Source organism: Onychostruthus taczanowskii, unplaced genomic scaffold (genome assembly GCF_017590055.1).
Source record: "Onychostruthus taczanowskii isolate IOZ18803 unplaced genomic scaffold, ASM1759005v1 scaffold8, whole genome shotgun sequence".
Lineage (NCBI taxonomy): Eukaryota > Metazoa > Chordata > Aves > Passeriformes > Passeridae > Onychostruthus > Onychostruthus taczanowskii.
Genome location: NW_024505892.1, coordinates 2650097 through 2669426, shown reverse-complemented (window position 1 = coordinate 2669426; position 19330 = coordinate 2650097). Strand labels below are relative to the sequence as shown.

Sequence of the window (19330 nt, the reverse complement as noted above, 5' to 3'; positions counted from 1 at the left end):
TGCCCAGGGAAGTGGTTGAGTCACCATCCCTGGAGGTTTTCAAAAGATAACATGTAGATATGGTGCTTGAGGCCATGGTTTTAGTGTGGAACTTGGTAGTGCTGGATTAATGGTTGGACTTAATGATCTTGAAGGTCTTTTCCAACCTAAATGATTCTGTTCTATGGTTATGGGTTTGGGCTGGGCTTCTGAAGTGAGAATACAGAGGTAAGCTGGGAGGATGACTGCTTTGCAAGGCTCACAGAATGGGAGGGAGATCAGTGGAGGAAATGAAGCTGAAGTGTGAGATTGGGAGCAAAAATGAAGGCGTGTTCTCTCTTGCCTACTTTTGTGGCCGGGCATAAAATTGAAGTGTGCTGCTCCTGTTTAGAGCTATTCCTGGTGGGCTGTGAAGCAAGAGATCCACTGCTCTGTGGTGAGGAGAACAGGTACCAGTTGAATCTAAATATTTTAATATTTAATTAATTTTTAATTATTTCAATATGAAGTCTGAGTAGAAAGAGGGATTAAACTGTCATTAGTGGGTAATTATCTCAAAAACATAGCCAGAAACTCCAGTGTCCTTGAAAGTGAGATTTAACCGTTTAAAGTTACTTGACATTGAATTGAGGGCTCTGTTTCTACCTGTAGTTAAGAAGAAAATGTGGGTTGTTGATACATACCTTGGTCAGCCACAGAGTTTTAACTCTCTGGAATTATAGTGCTCTCTGGGAGCCCTCAGGTTTTGCTCTGGTCTCTTGTGTTAGAGGGCGTCTCTTAATGTGAGTTTGTCTTCCCTTAAGCATCCTTTGCCCTTCACAGCTTAGTGGAGGTAGTTTTGCTGCTGAAAGGTATCAGCCTAGCTAACCTGGGAATATTGTTGTGGGAGATGGTATCAGAGGCAAGTTGAGAGTTGGGGTAATACAAATAAGTTGCCTGTGGAGACTGAGAACGCACAGCTTGCGTCTGTCTTGGTATAGGAAAGAGTAGGTATGTTCTTTGACAGAGAACAAAAACACCTAGAATTATCCCCTCTGGAGGGCAGGGGTGGATTTCTGTTCTGATGGGCTAAGGTACTCTAATTTTTTGAGTCATCCCTAGCTGGGGATGAGAAAGTAATGCCAGCAAGAGGGGGGTATCTGATGGCTGTTGAAGTAGGTATTTGTGGCATGGCTATCTTGCAGATAGAGAAAGGAAGGAGAACAGATATATTGTGGCATCCACTGTATTTTTTCCCCTTCAGCCATTACTTTTAAAGAAGGTCCTAGGGGGATATTTGATTTCTTTATGTCTTCACTGTTAAGTGCTTGTTGTTGGAAAATGGAATTGGAAGCTGTAGATGGCCTTCATAAAAGGGCAAATGCAAGTTAAGATCTAGATTTCTAAAAAATGAGACAACTAACTACAAAAGAAACTCCCTGTGGCAGTATAGGTTTTCAATCATGCTTCTGTTTCAGCGAAATCAAGTTGCCCGTTGACGTGACTGCTGTTCTGGAATATTGCTTCATCCTCTTATCTGGGGGGGTGAAAATAGAACCCGTTAATCTAAAAATTGTTCTACTTAGTTATATAACTTTCTTAAAAATAGCTCTTAGATGGCTGGAGAAGATAGGTGCTGTGGGATTCAAATTTCGCTTGGTTTGTGCTCTTCTGCATAGAGCATCCACATCACATGCATAGTATTTTTTACTATTTTGTGGTGGCCAGCTGCATGTAGCTCACGTGTTCACACAGGGGCCTGTGAACATCCTATAGCACAGTTCTCTTTCAGGTGCCATACATGTGTGGCTGCAAAATAGCGCCAAAGCTGCAGCTGAGTGTAGAGAGGCACATCAAGAGGACACATTGAAGATAGGATGTTTCTTTGTGTTTGTGTTTCACTTACTGCTGGGAAAGTTTAGCTTTTTGAAAGTGGTTGTTCAGAGCATCCTTTATTCTGTTGTATTTCTAGAAATGGCTATTATATTTGACAGTGGGTTTGTGATATCCTTGGTTGAAGAGGCAAAGTGCATAAATCAAAAGGTTTATTGTACTCTGGTAAAACAAGTTCATTCTTTTAAGACATTCTTCTATCTTAACATGCTCAGTTTTCTCATCTAAAGAGATTTTAATGTAAGTTAGGTTAGCCTTTCTCTTTACAAATTAGCAGATGGCCATTGCAAGCTTGGACCAGTAGCAGTCATAAATAACTTGCTTTCAGTGACTGATATGGTGTAAAAATTTGCTCTTGGGCTTACCTGCTGTTTGCTTTAGACCATTTGGTCAGATAAAATCTGTGAAATATTTTCTGCTTCAATTAAATATCCCATGGTATTGCATTTGTCACTTGTTCTTTTAATGAATCTAACATTTATTTGAATTCTCTAACATTGGTATCTGGAATAATTGAGTAGAGTAGGGAAAACAAGAATAGAATCTTGCAGTAGTTGACTTTGCTGCAATTTATTTTTCTCAGCTGAATAATCTTTTCCTATGAAACAAATTTTGCCTGCTGCTCTTTGAAATGTCTGCCTGTTCATCAGAGCTCCCTTGTTGCACAGGACCGATGCCTCACTTCATTTTGGAGTGGCAGCATCTCACCTCTATACACTGCTACTTTCCTTTACAGTCCCCTGTTATATCATCTTCGGAATCTGGGTTTCATTTAAGTGAGCTAAGTTGACCCAGATCTGGCTCAAGAGTTACTAAATTTTTTTGAAGATGCTTGTCTTTTGGAGTTGTGGATTCCCCAGCTGAGTATTATTAGCCTACATATTGCTGAGTAAATTGGCAGTTCACAGAAATATTAATAGGAAGTACTCTTTTTTTTTTTTTTTTTTGTGTGTCCTGAAATACCAGTTACGCTAGATCCCTTGGGCAGGACAGATATACTTGGTGTGTATCTGGTATGTTGGGGGCTTAGGGGTTTTCTTTTTACTCTCTGCATATATATTCCTAATGAGTGTTAAGACCTCACATGCACTTGCCTTTTTCTGTTTGTTTGTGAAGTTTGTATTTGTTTTCCCCTATCAGAAACTGTTGCACTGCCTTGGTACAGTGTCCCAGAAGTCAACCTTCGCAAAACTCAAACTGATGTTGGAAGCTTTTGTTAAGCTTTGTTTGTTGAAACACATGTAAAATTTTATTATTTGACTCTTATAATTGGTACTGCCAAACAGCTAATTTAAAGAAGTTTATTTTAAAGCAGAATGTGGATCATTTTACCCAGTATTTTCTTGCACAAAAAAAATTTGAAACCCAAACCAGCTATATAAGTCAGGGAAATGTGTATTAGCTTTTAATGAGGAATGTTTTGGATGACAGATCATTCTACCAAATGTATTTTAATGTCAATTAGTACTGAGAACTTTCACCTCAAATCTGACTGCAGTGGCACATAGGAGTAAACAAACACTTTCTACAGAGCTTGTCTCCTGTGTAGTGATTTTAAATGATCAAGTAGGATCAGAAAAGCAAATGTTATATCTCTGTGTGCTTCATTTTGGTGGTGATTTTGTTTTGATCACCCCTGTGCAGTTCTTTGGGAAGATGCTCAGATTGCCTCTTGTCATCCAAATTAAGTGATGGAATTGAGAACCTTGGCTCTTGAAATAGGATGTGGAATGCAGAGGTTGATTTGTAGTGCTAAGGTGAGATCATATGAAGGTGTGGCCCACTGTGTTACTTAGTTGTGTGCTCTTGCTGCTAGAATCTCAAGAACTTTGCTAATGAGGTTTTTGCCAGGTCTGCTATCTCGGAAGGCGTGGTGGGAACCTGATGTTAAGGTACAGGGATGACCTCTCAAGCATGGGACAACACTCTTTAAATAAATCAAAGCTGGTGAGTGTTGGCTGTGCCCTAATGAGACTTGATCAAAGCGCGGATTTGTGAAAGAGTATTTCAGTACCAGAAATACTACAGCTTAATACAAAGTAGTAGCTCCTCTAAGGCACGTTCCTTGTCAGTACTGTGTGCTAGGGAAAATACTGTGTTTTCAGGTAAATCTAAGTGAAGCAAGGCAACCTTTTACACAGTAAGACAAAAACAGGATGGGAATAATGTGAAAATAGGGAAATACAAGTTGTTTTCTTTGAGTAAGTATTTTTCATTTGCTCAGTGAGGAGGTATAATTTTCTCTTGTTCAGTGACAGTTTCTTTGTTAAGCTTTAATAAATTTTAGAACACGTTTCTCACTCGACCTTTTTTTTCTATTATTTGCAAATTGAGAGTGTTGTCCTCATTACTTACTCAGAGTATGATTGTTGCTACCCTGTTACCTCTCTGTCAAACAAGGGAGAAGGTATGTTTGCCTCAAGGCTGTGGAAAAGAATAAGAAGTCACAAGGGGGGGAAAAGCAAATTCATTAACCATAGAGGAGGAAGATAAGGAAGATGGACACCAAATGGCCAGGTCTTAATAAATTAGGTGGGATATGATAAGTTTCTATATGTTCATATGTACACAGCATTCCCTTTGTTTGTAAGGATGTCTAAGAAGCTGTTTGCCATTTGCTGGAACTCTGTGTTACCTCTGCAATTCTTTCCATAAGTGTGGATGCCATCCTGGTACTTACGAGTGCAGCTTTTACTCTTTCCAGCATGGCTTTCTGCTCTGCTTACTAAAAATCCTTTAAGCTTGCCTTGTAATATTTTTGGATATCTGTACGTTGTAGGAGGCCTGTGAGGCTGTCCTACCATTTATTCCTTCTTCCATATCTCTGTAATTAACATTGCTGAGGAATAGTACCTTTACCAGTATTTCATCTGAAACCAAGTCCTAAAAGCAACAAAATTGCTTCAGTTTTTGAAAATCCCAGCTCAACTTCAGGCTTCTAAGTTCACATTCATATTACTCAGCATTGTACTGTTCAAATTATTTGTGAATTACATAGCTTTTAAATTCCTTCACCTTTTAAAACTAGCAACTTTTTCGGTACAACTTGCATTCCTTTGGTATGCAACACAGTAGATTACAGAAAATCCCTTACAATTAATGTGAAACAAAGTAGAACTGACTTGGAGTTTGCAACCCACATCTTATGTAAAAGAATTCTGATTGATACTGGCACTACAGTGATGGTGATGGTGGAAGGCAGTGAACTTCCTTCTTTTTTTCAATTGACATTAATTGGACTTGCTTCTAAACACCACATGACTGTTTCTGCTTTGAAGGCATAGATGTTTTACTGGCAGTAAGTATTTTAGCATTTAATATTACTTAACATTAATTACAGTTAGTGTTACATTTTTCCTGTAGTAAGTTTTTTGTTAGTTATTCTTTTATACTAGTTCCTTAGTTCAAACACAGAACTCTATAAACAAGTAATGTTTAGGAATTCTTTCTCATGCAAAACTTGTTAAATGTCTGAACAGTTCCCTGCTTTGTCTCCAGTGCTTCCTTTTCTGCCACAGCTTTCTGTGATGCATCTTCTGATTTATTCTTTGGAAGAGAGTTATTTGCAGAGATTCCTTCCTTCATTCAACTCATATTTTGATATAGTAAACATGAAGTAATATGAAAAGGGCCTGTAAAAAGAATGATGAAGAATTCTGGACAGTACCAAAAAAACCCCAAAACAATACACCCAACAAACCAGCCAAGCCAAACTGTTCCTGTGAGTGCTGCTGCACCCTGGAAAGGCATGCTTTTGCTTCCAGATGCTGATGAGTCAGTCTGCTTAGGACTTTTTACAAGAACGGACCTACTTCCTGGCCACTTTGAAATGTCTCATTTGGCTCATCAGATTATCTCTGTTGCATTGAGGCCTGTCCATTTTGTGAGTAGGTAGGCAAGGAGGAGCACACATCAATAAGCATCAATACTACTATATTGGCACATCATCCCAATGTCTTTGTCTTTCAGCCAAGTCCCAGGGGAGTTAGACACTTCCGTTGTTGAAAACAGCTGTTTTGGAGATTTATGGGAAGCACCCACATGCTTGCATGGTAGATGGAAGTCCCATGGCTCCTTCAGTCCTATACTGGATGCTGGAATTGTTTGTGGCCTGTTGCTGGGGTCCATGCAGTTAAGAGCTACAGAGCAGTTCAGAGGAACTGAGGCCCTATAATGGATGCCAGAGCTTTTGTTCACTGAACCACAGCCAGATTCAAGACCTTCAATTCGTATAATGGAGGCTTGACTTCCCCTGTTTATCTTCTGCTCAGTTAGTAAGAATAGTTCCATTTATTTTCCTGGACTGGAGTAAACTATGTCAGTGTTTTGGGGAGGTGGGTGGGAAGGACAGGAAGAGAAGGTCAGCTGCTTTTAATGCTGATGTTTTTCTCCATGATCAGGGCATTCTAATTATACCCTGGATAAAATATCAGATTTCAAAGTCCTTCGCACAAGGAAGGTTCACTGATTTTCAATGGCATTAGATGCACATGCATCCTATAAACACATGCATCAGATACATTTTGATTTTGATTAATTGGGTAACTGTATTAGCTGATTACTCTGCTATTGTTTAGTAATATCTTACCTGGAATAGTGAAGGATTTGTCAGAAGTGTATCTTATATGGGAGTTTGCATAGTACTGTATAATTTTGGAGCTTAAGAAGTTGTTGAGGGTTGCAGTGAACCTTTTCTGACTTGTGTGTTTTGACTGACTTTTGGGCAACAGATAAGGATTTTAAGTAGCTACATGAGGGTGGTGTGTCTGGCCTGAGAAATTACTTCAGAGGTTTTTCTTCCAGTAATTTAAAAAGCATAGCACAAGAAAATGCAAATGAGTAGGAGGTGTTCATTGACTTTATACTGAAGAGTTTCTTTCTTCTACCCCTTTTTCATAAGAAAGTGCCTGCTGTGCTCTCTCTTTGTGATTACTTTTTTATTTAGACCAAAATTGGTTCTGTTTCATAATTTTCTATGCCAGATAAGCAGTAATTAAATATTTCAGAAGTGTAACACAAGATGGTAGGAAAGCCATAGGAAATGTTCTTAATTTTTTATTCCATCTGCTGTTATTGTATCATAGAAGTCTTGTGATGTGTTTTTAAAATAGCGTGCTTTCAATTCTCTTGTTTATGTGACTTTGGAAGTACTGGATCAGGTATTAAAATGTCATGCTTACTAGAAAAGTACTCCAGGGAGTTTTGTGGTGGGCACCAAAAAAAGTTATTAGGATGATTGAAAAGAAAAATTGTCATATTTATGCTGAAAGGAAAACCAGTAGCATCTAGCTACTTTTTTATCCCCATGTCGCTTTTGGCTTTCATTAAAAAGAGCAGTTTTAAGCTTTGAAAGGCTCTGGAGACACACAAGCCATGTTTGAGAGTGTTTGTAATCTTCAAATAAATACCAGATCAGTGAAGTAAACCCCAAGTAATCCCAAGGAGAGAGCGCTTTCAGTTCTGAACTGGCATTTGCGTACCCCTGCCTGTATGGAAGGGGAAAACCTGCTGCTTGGATGAAGTTGTCTCTGACAGGATTTGGCCAGTTGGAGCTTATTCCTGTGTCTACAGATGAAATAATGTCTCTTAAGTTTCATGATGCTTTCTGTATTCTCTCCTATTTTCAATGAAATCTACGAATTTCCTGCTTTTTGTGTTGTGAGATGTTTCCAAAGGCAGACTGGTTCTCTTTCCAGCTGAGCCTGCAGGCAAGGCAGACTTAAGCAATATGCTCTAAGAAAAAGTGTGAATTTTCTCATATGTTTCAGTGAGCGTTAATGGGAAGACTAATTAGGACAACTTGAAGCCAAAATTACTGTGTTTCTCTTTGAGACAAATTATTGGAGACATGCATCAGCTGTACTTGGCTATAAGTGGCATTCCAAGTTCAAATCTGCTTGAAGAGTTTAGAATTGGAAATTAAGGAGTTTAAATCTTAACTCAAAATTAATTATTTTTAAGTTTAATTAAATTTAGAAGAAGGAAAAATAAAAATCTACCACATATTAAGAAATCTGTAATCTAATAACTGAAGGAGATAATGTATTTCTAATTATTATTGGTTTTAATTTCAGTTTTAAAACCATGTATGGCTAACACTAAGTCAGTATTTTAGATGGAAAATGCTATATTAAATACTATTATGTATTTTTTACTATTTTAAGTTTTACGGATACATGTATACAGGATTTCTTTTACCTGTCCCTTGCATATGTAACATTTCTACTCCTAGAAATCTGCATAGCCTGAAACACAGGTCAGTTCTTTTTGAATCCTAATACATTCTTATTTTCTTTGGATATAAAAAGGCCTGGGACTGCTGCCTTTGCTGGACTGACTTTGTGCTGTGTCAGATTCAGCTTCTGGGTAAGGTTCAGTACAAAGGTTAGTTTTCTTGAATGTTACAAAGCCAGCAACCTCAAGCTAAGGAGTTACCTATACAAGAGGAGATGCATTTCTTTCTTCTGTGCATTTCCATCCCTCCTTTCCCTGACACTCTTTTCCTGAAGAAAAATATTGTAAGAAAAGTAATGAGAAATAAGAACCAAGAAATGTGCAAATGAAAACAACTGGTGACCCCCAGCTGTCTGTTGCCTGAGCAGCAGCCCCCCAAACCAGACTTCTCTCCAGTTTTATTGCTGCCCACTATTGTTGCCATAGGATACAGAATATCCATTTGGTCGGTTTGGGTCAGCTCTTCCAGCTGCATCCCCTCCCAGCTTCTTGTGCGCCACCAGCCTGCTCGCTGCTGGGGTGAGAAGCAGGAAGGGCCTTGACTATGTGTAAGCACTGCTTAGCAGGCACTAAAATATCCCTAAATCACAAACACAGTCTCCAGAACAAATTCAAAACATAGCCCCATACCAGGTACTGTGGAAGAAATTAACTCTTTCCCAGCCAAACACAGCACAGGAAGCATACTTGGAAATTGGTGAGATCCAGAATGGCTGAATAACTCTGTCCATTAAAAGTGGACATTTTTAAGTCCACTTAAAAGTGACCATTGTTAAACTGCCTTGTCTACAGCACTGCCATTTTACCAAGTGCATTTATTGAATTGTTCTGCCTTCAAAAAATGAGAATAGAGGTGATGGAAGAAGAACCAGTCTTGGGGCTCCTGAACACCTCTATTGTTTGTGGTATAGAAGCTCCTTACTATGTGTGGGGTGGGGGAGAAATCTATCCTGCCACCTTAAAGCTGGCAGTTGTTTCTTTGGCTCACAGGCTGAGAATTCTGTCTGATGCTTCTGTTGCCAATGCTTAGTGCGCTTTTCTTTTTGTTATCATGATACCTGAGCAAAATAAACTTGAAAATCTCCCACTTTAATTAGTTTCTATTCTCATGGTTTATAATGATCTAGAAGGCCCTATTTTGTCAAGAAACGTGTTACCTTCTATTTTTGCATTTCACCTTGAATTTGATATTTTGTCCTATCTGAACTAATGTTAATGAGCTCTGTGTTGCGCTTACTTATGTGATAAATTTCTCTTCACAGATCATTCAACTTCAAGTGGTACATCATCATTTAAGCCCAGCCGATCACTGGTTTCTATTCCCACTGCCCATGTGATGCTGTCTAGTGCCAGCTCTTCACTTTCCAAACACAGGGAAGCTTTCAAGTCTGATGGCTCAAAATGGAGTACAAGCTTTGTACGGTCAGGAGGAGGCAGAAATCAGGGAGCCCTGGACAATTCTCTTGACATGAAAGATACAAGACCTGTGAGAAAATGGTCCTCCTTGTCTAAACTCAGCTCACCAAATAATTTCAGCCAAGATGGAAGTAGTCATTCGGTGGAATACAGGGCTGGTACAGACAAAGCTGTGCCACCTCAATTAAGGACAAATGGGCCAAGTTGTTTGCATGACAGCATGGAGCTGCTAAAAATTGAGGACAAAGAAATGGGGAAAAAACGATCTTCTCTACTGGACTGCAAATACAAATTTGAAACGTGCAGCAAAGACGACTTTGTTTCAGATTCCCCAAGTAGGAGACATGCCTTAGACTTGACCTACAGTGCCTTACCTGAAAGCAAACCTGCGGCAGGCGGCTGCGAAGCTTTCGGCCAGAGATACGCGACACTGGGACAGCAGGCTGTGAGCGGGGCTCCCATACAGCCGGCAGTGAGGACTCAGATGTGGCTCAAGGAGCAGCTACGGGCAAATCCCCTGGACTGCAGGCCTGCTGAGGAGCCCTACGGTGTGCCTGCATGGCACATGCAGCAGCTTGAAGACTTTAGAGTAGCAGGTGACCAGCCTGTGCAGGTAAGGCCAGAGCTTGGTGTTTGCTGCCATCATGTGGCATCCTGTGTTGTACCTGAGGAATAACAGGCGGTTTTTAATGAAACAGGAGGCTGTTGCTGCTTGTTTCTCAATATTAGTTGTTTGTTGGGTTTTATTTCATTTCTGCTGTGTGCTTACAGTTTACTCTGATTCATTGTGCATGTCCGCATGGGACTAACGTTTTCATGTGAAGATGGGCACAGGAAGAGGTTCACCAAGTAGCCTTTCTAGTAGTTTTAGAGAAACTCTATAGTGGGGGAAATGTGAAGGTGTTTTGATCTGAAAGGGATTACAAAGAAGCTGCATTTATGCATTCAGCAAAGTAAGAATGACTTTTGTGTCGTGCAAAGGTGAATGAGTATTCAATCTCCTTATGAGATTGAAAACAGAATTCAGTTTGATATTACTGCTTATTTTTTAGCTAATAAAAATCAACTAACAATAGTCAATGAAGTTTATTTAAATAAGGTAGTATGTGTGGTTGATGCATCATACTTGAAATATTTTTATGTCAAGCACATAGTTTTTAGATATAGGCAACGCTTTCTAACATTGCAATTTGCAGTCGTTGTTTCCAGCTCTTCCCCTAATGGGGAAGTACAGTTTGTGAAGGAAGGCATTATTTAAAATCTACGTGTTCATGTTTACCTGTGTAGTAAGTTTGACTTGTCTTGACAAAAAAATCCCAATATACAATATATAAATATATATTGTATACAATACATAAATATTGTATACAATATATAAATATATATAAATTTATATATATATAAATTTCTCTGAAAGGCATTTTAGGGTTAGATTAGGATGTTACCTCAGCAGAGATAATCTAGCAGTATGTTCAGATTTCCTGTTTTCTTCAGCCTGAAGTATACAATGTAATTTAGAAAGAGTTATGCTCAAGTGTTGTTGCTCCTTTTGTTGTATATTGATGGAAAGAACGACAAGTTTAGAGATTGTTAACATGCAGTTTTGCTCTTAATGGTGGTTTGGTTTTGGATTTTGGTGGCAAATTGAGTTTTTGTTATGTTTTTGTGGGGTTGGTTTTTGTTGGTTTTTTTTTTCTTTTTAACTAAAGATAATTAAAGCCAATTAATATGGCCAAACTAATAGTAATCTCTAAGGGTTTGTCTAAAAACTTGACATTGTTACAGCTAGCCACCCTTTACTGCTGCAGAAACCCTCATCTTTCTCTAAGCACTTCAAAGATTCTGGTGCTGATAAATTCCCCAGGGAGGGATGTGGTCCTCTCAGAACCCAAGTGACAGAGATGGGCTCAGTGCTGAGGCTGGGCCCAGGGCACTGCCAGCTGGACTCCAGGCAGCTGGCACCTACTGAGTGAGGGACACGAGGGGCTTGGGAAGCAGCAGCAGAGTACCATGAGGGAGCTTGCTCTATCCATTCATCCAAGTCTTCCCAAACACCTGAGATGGATATCTGGCTGCAGCCAGCAGTGGTGCTATCTGTGAGATTTGTGATCAGGTTACTGTGCCTGGTGGTTCTCTTCCTGGATTTAAATATATTGAATGACAGAATATTAAGGATTGGAAGGGACCTTAAGATCATCTAGTCCAAACCCCCTCTGCCATGGGCAGAGATGCCTCCCACTAGACCAGGTGGCTCAAAGCCTTATCCAGCCTGGCCTTGGACACTGCCATTGCTGGGGCATCCACAACTTCCCTGAGCAAGCTGTTTCTGTGTCTTCACCCTCACAGTAAAGAATTTCTTCCTAATATTCAGCCTTAAGTTTCCCTTTTTTCAGTTTGTACCCATTACTCCATATCCTATCACTACAGTTCCTGTGAAGGAGCTCCAGCAGGCCCCCTTCAGATAATGCATGGTTGCTGTGAGGTTTCCACTCAAACTTCTCTTCTCCAGGCTGAACAGCCTCACCTTCCTCAGCCTGTTTTCAATGGGGAAGTGCTCCAGTCCTTTTACCAATTTTGTGGCCTCCTTTGGACTTGCTCCAACAGTTGTACATTCTTCTTTGCGCTGGGGATACCAGACCTGTATGCAGATGTTGTTTCACAAGTTTTATTTTCTTATTTACTTCATTTAGGCGTAGGTCTCTTCATCATCTTATATGTGCCTTTAAAGGCACTTTGTTTAGGATGGGTGTTTTAGAAATTTATTTTTAAATCAAAGGATTTAAAAATAAATTTTAAAATCAAAGGAACTCCCAGCTTTTGGCCTTCAGGTCTCAGAAGTGCTTTCTCCCTCTGATCATGTCTAAATACAGTGTGAAGGCAAAGTTAAATGTTTGAAACAGATGAAACCCTGTATGTGTTATTACTTTCATCCATGCAGGCATTGCTACTGAGCTGTGTTTGGAGGACAGAGCCAGCAGGGGGAACACAAGCATCATTTATCTTTGATTCAGAAGCAGTGCTGGACCTTTCCAGCCTTTTGAGATTTGACATTTTGCCTAAAATTGGATTGTTTTGTTTTGTGGGGGTTTTTCTGTTTGTTTATTTTTGGGGTTTTTTGGGAGTTTTTGGGGTGGTTTTTGTTTGTTTTTTGGGGTATTTTGTGGTTTTGTTTGTTTAATTTTGTTTGTTTTGGGGGTTTTTGGGAGTTTTTGGGGGGGTTTTTGTTTGTTTTTTGGGGTATTTTGTGGTTTTGTTTGTTTAATTTTGTTTGTTTTGGAGGTTTTTGTGTTGTTTTTTTTGTTTGGTTTGGGTTTTTTTGGGGTTTATTTTTTTTTTTCCACCTGTAACTTCTACATCTCTGTAGAAGAAATTCCTTATGCCCTTAGCAAGCACTTCCATTGGCATGATCTGGAGTCATATTGCTGAGCCTTGAAATGGGATCTGTTCTGTGTCCCCAAGTGAGACGTGGTTGTGAAGTAGGACCCAGTGAAGGTTAAAGTGTGTGCCAGAACAATGAGCCTTTGGGCTCTTAGAGGCATCCCCTGCCCTCCTGTTTTTCTGACAGAGAAGCACCTGTAAGGAGGAGAGATGCCAGAAGCAATGAAGGGAATGAGAATGGTTCTTCCTGTCTTGACACCTGTTTTTTAAAGAAACCTCAGCATCATTGTGCTGTGGCCTTTGGTCAGAGATCATGTGTACGTGGGAACTGGTATTTTATTATTTCTGAGAAACCAAGAAAACTGCAATTCCAAGTGGAATATATATCTAAGAGATAGACTAGGAGACATAAGAGGAAGCTGATGATTTATAAAAAGGGCAAAACCCACAGCTCTATGTAATTTTTTAAATTATTATTTTCCTTTGAGGATTACTTTTGCTTTTTTGCTTTTAATATGTATATATTCTGATGGAAATGTAGTGATTTTTCTAGGACTGAAAAAAATCAGTTTATTATTATTTTTCTTTAAAACTACTATTGCCATGAACAGAGAATACAACAAACTTTGCTTTTAACTGTTAACCTAGAGCAGCTTTGTGCATCTTTAAGATAGCTGAACTCTGCAGCCTCCCCTTCTTCCAGCCTATCACTAATGAAGTAAGAATAGACAGCAGCAATTTTCTGATTTGGTTTTGAGGATTGATGGTTCAGGAACAGGTGTTGGACTTAATAATACACACTACAAATGAGTTTTTATGTCCTCACAGACTAGTATAGACAGTTGACCATAGAAAACACAAATTAAGAGTTGATTTTTTAATCTTTCTATTTGTTTACTCTAAAGACTAATGGGAAGTATAATGTAACACCCAGCAAAAGCTGTTCCAAGGTGAATCACTTTCAAACTTAAGAGTCTCTGCTTCCTTAGCAGTCTGAAGCTGACTGAACTCAGTGGTTTTTCTTATACTTTTCTTCCCAAATTATAACACCTATCACGTGGCTTTTCCATTCCAATTGGAAACCATGGGCTGTAAAATAAAATTTCCTGTGCATTGTAAGGGAAGCTTGAAATGTTGGGTAGAAGATCTACAGCTGCATTGTGGTTGTCCTTCAGGATGTGGTCAGGTTTGCAACTGGAGAAAATGTGCTGTGGAACAACAGAATGCCTCTTGGAGAAGGTCCATTCTTCAGCTGGGGGTGTGATGTTTGTGCATTTCGGAAATAAACCTAAAGGAGAATCTGGTCTTTGGTTATTGTGTAACATCATGGAGTTGCATCTGAAAATTCATTTCCTTAGCTAATGTGAGTTATTTAATGCATGCTTTTTGAAAATAAACATTCTCCTACGCATTTCCTAGGAACAGATTTTAACAGTTCTTCAGTTTATGGAATTCAGTTTATAACAAAGAAATATTGCTTTAATGAAAACAGTTTCCATGCAGAATTTATATTTCGCCATATACTTAATTGTTCAATTGTTTTCTATATGTAGCTGATTTTTGGATAAGGAAATGTGTGATAAGGACTGTATTAAAAGAAAAAAAGCTTATAATACACAAAAATATTTCCCATTTACTAAACTTGGAGGCCATAAAATTTAAATTAAAAGGCTCTGTTCTTTCAAGCAGTGGCATTTCTTAAAGTCTGATCCTATTATATATCCTATTATCTGAATGCATGTAGGTACATGCTGTGTGCTAGTCCAAAAATTAGATTTAAAATGAAAGCATGCCATGGAGATCATATAATAAGAAGGAAAGCTTCAGGAGATTGCATATTGACATATTAACTTTGTGTGGTGTTGCAAGTATTGCAGTATGAATCGCTTTATTCCAGTGTACAGAGCATCTGTATCATTTCTGCATGGTGTGCTAAATTGCGTCAGAATATTGCAGAGATAATAGGTGCAAATTACTTAAGTGCATCTTTTCTCTTTAATGTACCAGGTTTAGTGGGTTTTTTTAATGAGGAAAACATTGGATTGATCATACCATGTATATAAAAATTGCTGGAAATTAAGTTTTAATGCAGTGAGAAGTTTAGAGTTATTAGAACAATTTTCGTTGCAATGCAGTAAAGGAAGAAAGTAAACTGCATGCATATCTAAAACTTGGTAAACAAAGCTGTAAAACTTTAATTGAAAGAAAAGTCATAACATTCGTCAGGTAACATTGTTGCCATGTAGAGTTTTGTTCTTAAATGTCAGCTCAAAGCTAGGGGTTTTTTTTACAATCGTGTCAGATCAGAAAATTAAAATTATTAATATCAATATTTTTCCTATATCACATTTTGCCGATACCATACTTTTCAGGAATAGAAAACTTTTTAACATGAGGCATTATCACTTTCAGCTAGCAGAGTGAACTCCTTTACTGTGAGCCATAACTAAGCTTCTATGGTCTATTCCTTTTGCTGTGAAGTTGGTAGCCCAGCAAATGGGATTCCATTCTCTATAAGGTGCTTGTAGGTTCAGTCTGGAGTGCTAGCAAACAGCATGATCGGAAACCAAACTTGGACTGTGCTTGGTTGCAAAAAGAACCTTGGCATTAGTTAGCGGATAACTTTGCCAGCTTTATATATCATCTCTGGAAAATGCATGTTTCAGTTTCAGCAGTGTGTTTCAGCATTTGTTGAGGATTCTATCATGTTCATTGCTGGCTGAGAGGAGGCTCCTGGGATTGTGTCTGGGGATTGTTTCCCCATACTCTGACAGCAAAGTTTCTCATGGACTTCCTTGGTACGTCATTTTTGATCTGGAAATACATGCTCATTGGTGGCAGCTGGCTCATCTTCCCCAGTTTATTAAAAAGGAATATGTGATTTTTTTTGTTTTGTCAGCTGGTATCACAGTGGTTCTTCTAAGATAAAGAAACTTCTGAATATACAGAAGGTCATATAGACAATAAACTTTGGGTAGTCCCAAGCAGTATCAGTGAATAACCATTTAGTTGGGAAAACTGTTCTTACTCTGCTTTGGGCTGGAGTGGGTTTCCTGTTTGTTTTAGTGGTTTTGGTGTGCTTTGAACCATCTGTGTCAAGCATCAGCAGGAATTCCTCTAAGTAATACAAAACTATGTAACCATTACCACATATATCTCTGGTATATAAATTTATAGATTTTTTTTTAAAAGGACAATATTTCAAGATTATAAAAATAAATGATGAATTGCTTATTGTGATGTAGCTGTGCAATGTTTTCTGCTTTAAATGCAAACAGCTTGGAATTCATACTACTGTGTATAACAGCTTCAAAAGTATGGGTATGTAGTTTGCAGAAGCCATTTCAAATGATTAATGCACATATTTCAGAGCAAGTGAGAAAAAAGCTTTTGTTTTAACTATCTGTGCTGCTCTACGCCATTGTGCTGGTTTGGCTGGGGCAGAGGCAATTTCCTTTGTATTAGCTACACTTGGGACTTGTACTAATCCATAGTCCCATGCTAACTACTATACCATGAAGAAAATTAACTTTATTCCAGATAAAACCAGCACACTGATGCTCTGTAAGCTTTGGAGCAGGTAACATAGAGTGGAATGTGGATACTTATTAATGGCAGGACTTCCTTAAGTTTTCGGGTTTGCTGGGCATACTGCCTTTCCTTGTGAAAAGTGTGTTCATAGATCCAGTTTAGATGAGTCTCCTGCAGATAAATGAATAACAATAGTGATCATATGGAAGTTCTGTGTGTGAACATGAATAGGTCAGCTCTATAATGCACTCAGCAGTATATGTGCTGAATCAGGGCTGTGCTGTTGGCAGTAGGAAGCTGGAGCTTCCCCCCATCCATGAAACAACATCTGCCTTTTTTGCATGTGTGTAAATATGCATATCTATGGCAATAAATTTACTGTACAGTATATATTTTTTGGTGCATGCATGGTGGTTTCTGTGGTTGGTTTCTGTGTTTCACTTGGCAAAGTGAGATGCTAAGAGAAAGTTGTTTGGCTCGAATGTGATGTATGAAAATCTGCATCTGGTCCCCTCCTTTCCCAGCACTTCTCATGTTTTTAGCTCTACCTTCTGGAAAATCATTCCAACAGAAGTGTGCTCTTGTTGGTCAGTCTTCTTCCCAGGACCCTGTGGGAAAAGTACATCACCCTTTAAAGAGCCACAAAAGCAGGTCCTGTAAGAAGTTTTTGCTGCATGCTTAGAGGTGAGGACAGGCTATGGGCTGATGATTGCACTGGCAAGTAACAAGTGGTGTGTCAAATACGGCTGGAGGGCTCCCACACTGCTCACTTGACCTGTGCATAAGTGGTAAATCCCCTTACTGAAGCTGTAATGCATCTTGGGTTGGTGCAGCAGTGCCTACTGCTGGTGTATGTGCTGGTGCTGAGGGTTTCCTGGCCAGAGTTACGATAACCCTGGGTAATGGCCCTTTGTTTTTCAGTTGTTTTGACAGCTGCTTCTTTTGATATGATGGATAACAGAAGGCTTCTTGCTTTTAAGGTGTTGCAGTGAACCCACAGGTGGTCAAAAAAAGGTCTAAATAATAACGTTTTCATATTTGACCTTCACTTATCCCCATCCTCTGCTACTGCAAGTTGCTTTTCAGGGATATCTTTGTTTCCATTCACAGCATCTGTGCTTTTCTCTCCACAGGTAATTTGATGTGTGCTGTCAGCTCAAAGCTGGCGTTTTGGTTTGCCTTCGTGCTGTTATTTCCAATTAAATATATGTACTACAGAGATCCCGTTTTAAAAATTTGATTTCTGCTGTCCCCTTTTTTGCAGAAATTGTTCCTTGAATGCTGCCAATAATTTGAAGATCTTTAAATAAGAATCAGCTGTAGCAATGATAAACTACAGTATCTGCTGAAGCATTCTTGGGTTTCTTCAGGTATTCAGTGAGGCTGTAGGTGCTTTCTTCTCTCAGAAGCAGGTGCACAGCTTGTGCACAGCTCTTAGGATTGCTTTCTGGTAAATTTGGGTGTGAACGCATTCTCTGTAACTGTCAGATAATTCAGCCTCTGCAGTCTTCACATACTTATATTCAGGTAGTCTAAAGTGTCTACATTATCATTGCAGAATCCACAGGGCCAAATCTGAAAAGGCAGCAGGGCTTTGCAGATGTTCACATCAGCTTCACAAGGATAAATGCGAGCACTAGAACCAAGACAATGAGCAGAAAGTTAAGTAGCAGGTTGAGACCTCTGTTGTTGGCGAGATCCATAATGTGCGTCAGTCTGCCCTCTTGTGCCTGCAGCAGGCTCTTAATTGTAGCTTAGGGCTGCTCCTTCATTAGTAAGCCTTGTAGATTCACATGAATTTCATTGTGTCCGTAGCTCTTTCCCTGATTTTTAGTTTCTGCCACTTAAGAAAAAAATTGTATGCTTGAAATAGCTAGTTGCTTGGGGTTTTTTTCTGGAAAAGTATTCTGGATGCTCCTACAAGCCTTTTTTCTCAAATACCTTAAAAATAAAATGAAATAAAATTAAGGTTAATGACAACTTTCATTCCAGTACTGAAGAAATTCTGAAAAACTAATAGTTGGAGGAAGGACTTGAATTTTCTTACACAGTTTGGCACTTCATTGACTTTATTAGTGTGTATGGTACTTCTTAGGCCGATTGAATTTTCGAAAGAATGAATGTTCTCAAGATTTGGTCTCTTTCAGCAACAGACTGTTGAAAATTTACTTCTAAAATACCTCTGTGAAACACCCCTCTGCCCCCTGTTTTCTTATCTGGGCAAAATGTCTGTCCGTTATAGAAGTATTTCCTACCCTTCTAGGGTTTGGCATCGTGCGCTGCAGTCATGTCTAGCTGGCAGTGTGCTTTGTACGGTCCATTGCAGTCTTGCAAATGCCTTACCAAGAATCTGGATTGAGCTGGCAGAGGATGTGTCCTTAGTGCTTTTAATAGCACGTATGCAATTGCTTATTTTAAGATAGCATTAATAACTTAACAATTGGGGTTTATTTATAGAAATATATATACATAGGTGAAAGGAACACATAAACCCACTCAACCCTAATACTGCCAACATCTGCCAAAACTTGCTTGTTATAATCAGCTACATTTTTAGGGAAGATCACAAGAGGGCAGTGTTTTGTAGTTTTACATTTTATACAAAGGTGTAACTTCTGGCATAATTTTGCCTTAAAAAAAAGGAAAAAGCATATAAAGCAATCAATTAGATATTACTACAGTAAATATAGGGCTTGTGTTAATTAATTTAAATTACCAGGGTTCTTAATGAGGGTAGCATCAGTTTTTAAAAGAATCCTTATAAATATGTTCTGAGTTTTGGTTTGTTTTTTTCTTCTTTTTTCCCCACTTTTTATCAAGGAGGTCAAAGCTAAAAGGATTACATTTGTTGTTAATTAAGACATCTCTAGATCTTGCAGGATTTAAAAAAAAAATCCAATTGTATTCTAGGCACTATTCA

General features: G+C 38.8%; 1 protein-coding gene across 1 annotated transcript in view; it reads left to right on the top strand.

Moving 5' to 3' along the window:
* CEP85L (centrosomal protein 85 like) overlaps positions 1 to 19330 on the top strand; it is a 93059-nt gene that overhangs the window by 18919 nt on the left and 54810 nt on the right. Inside the window, exon 3 of the mRNA XM_041424029.1 lies at positions 9348 to 10114. Within this exon, the coding sequence (XP_041279963.1) occupies positions 9348 to 10114 (767 nt within the window). The remainder of the gene's footprint in view (positions 1 to 9347; positions 10115 to 19330) is intronic.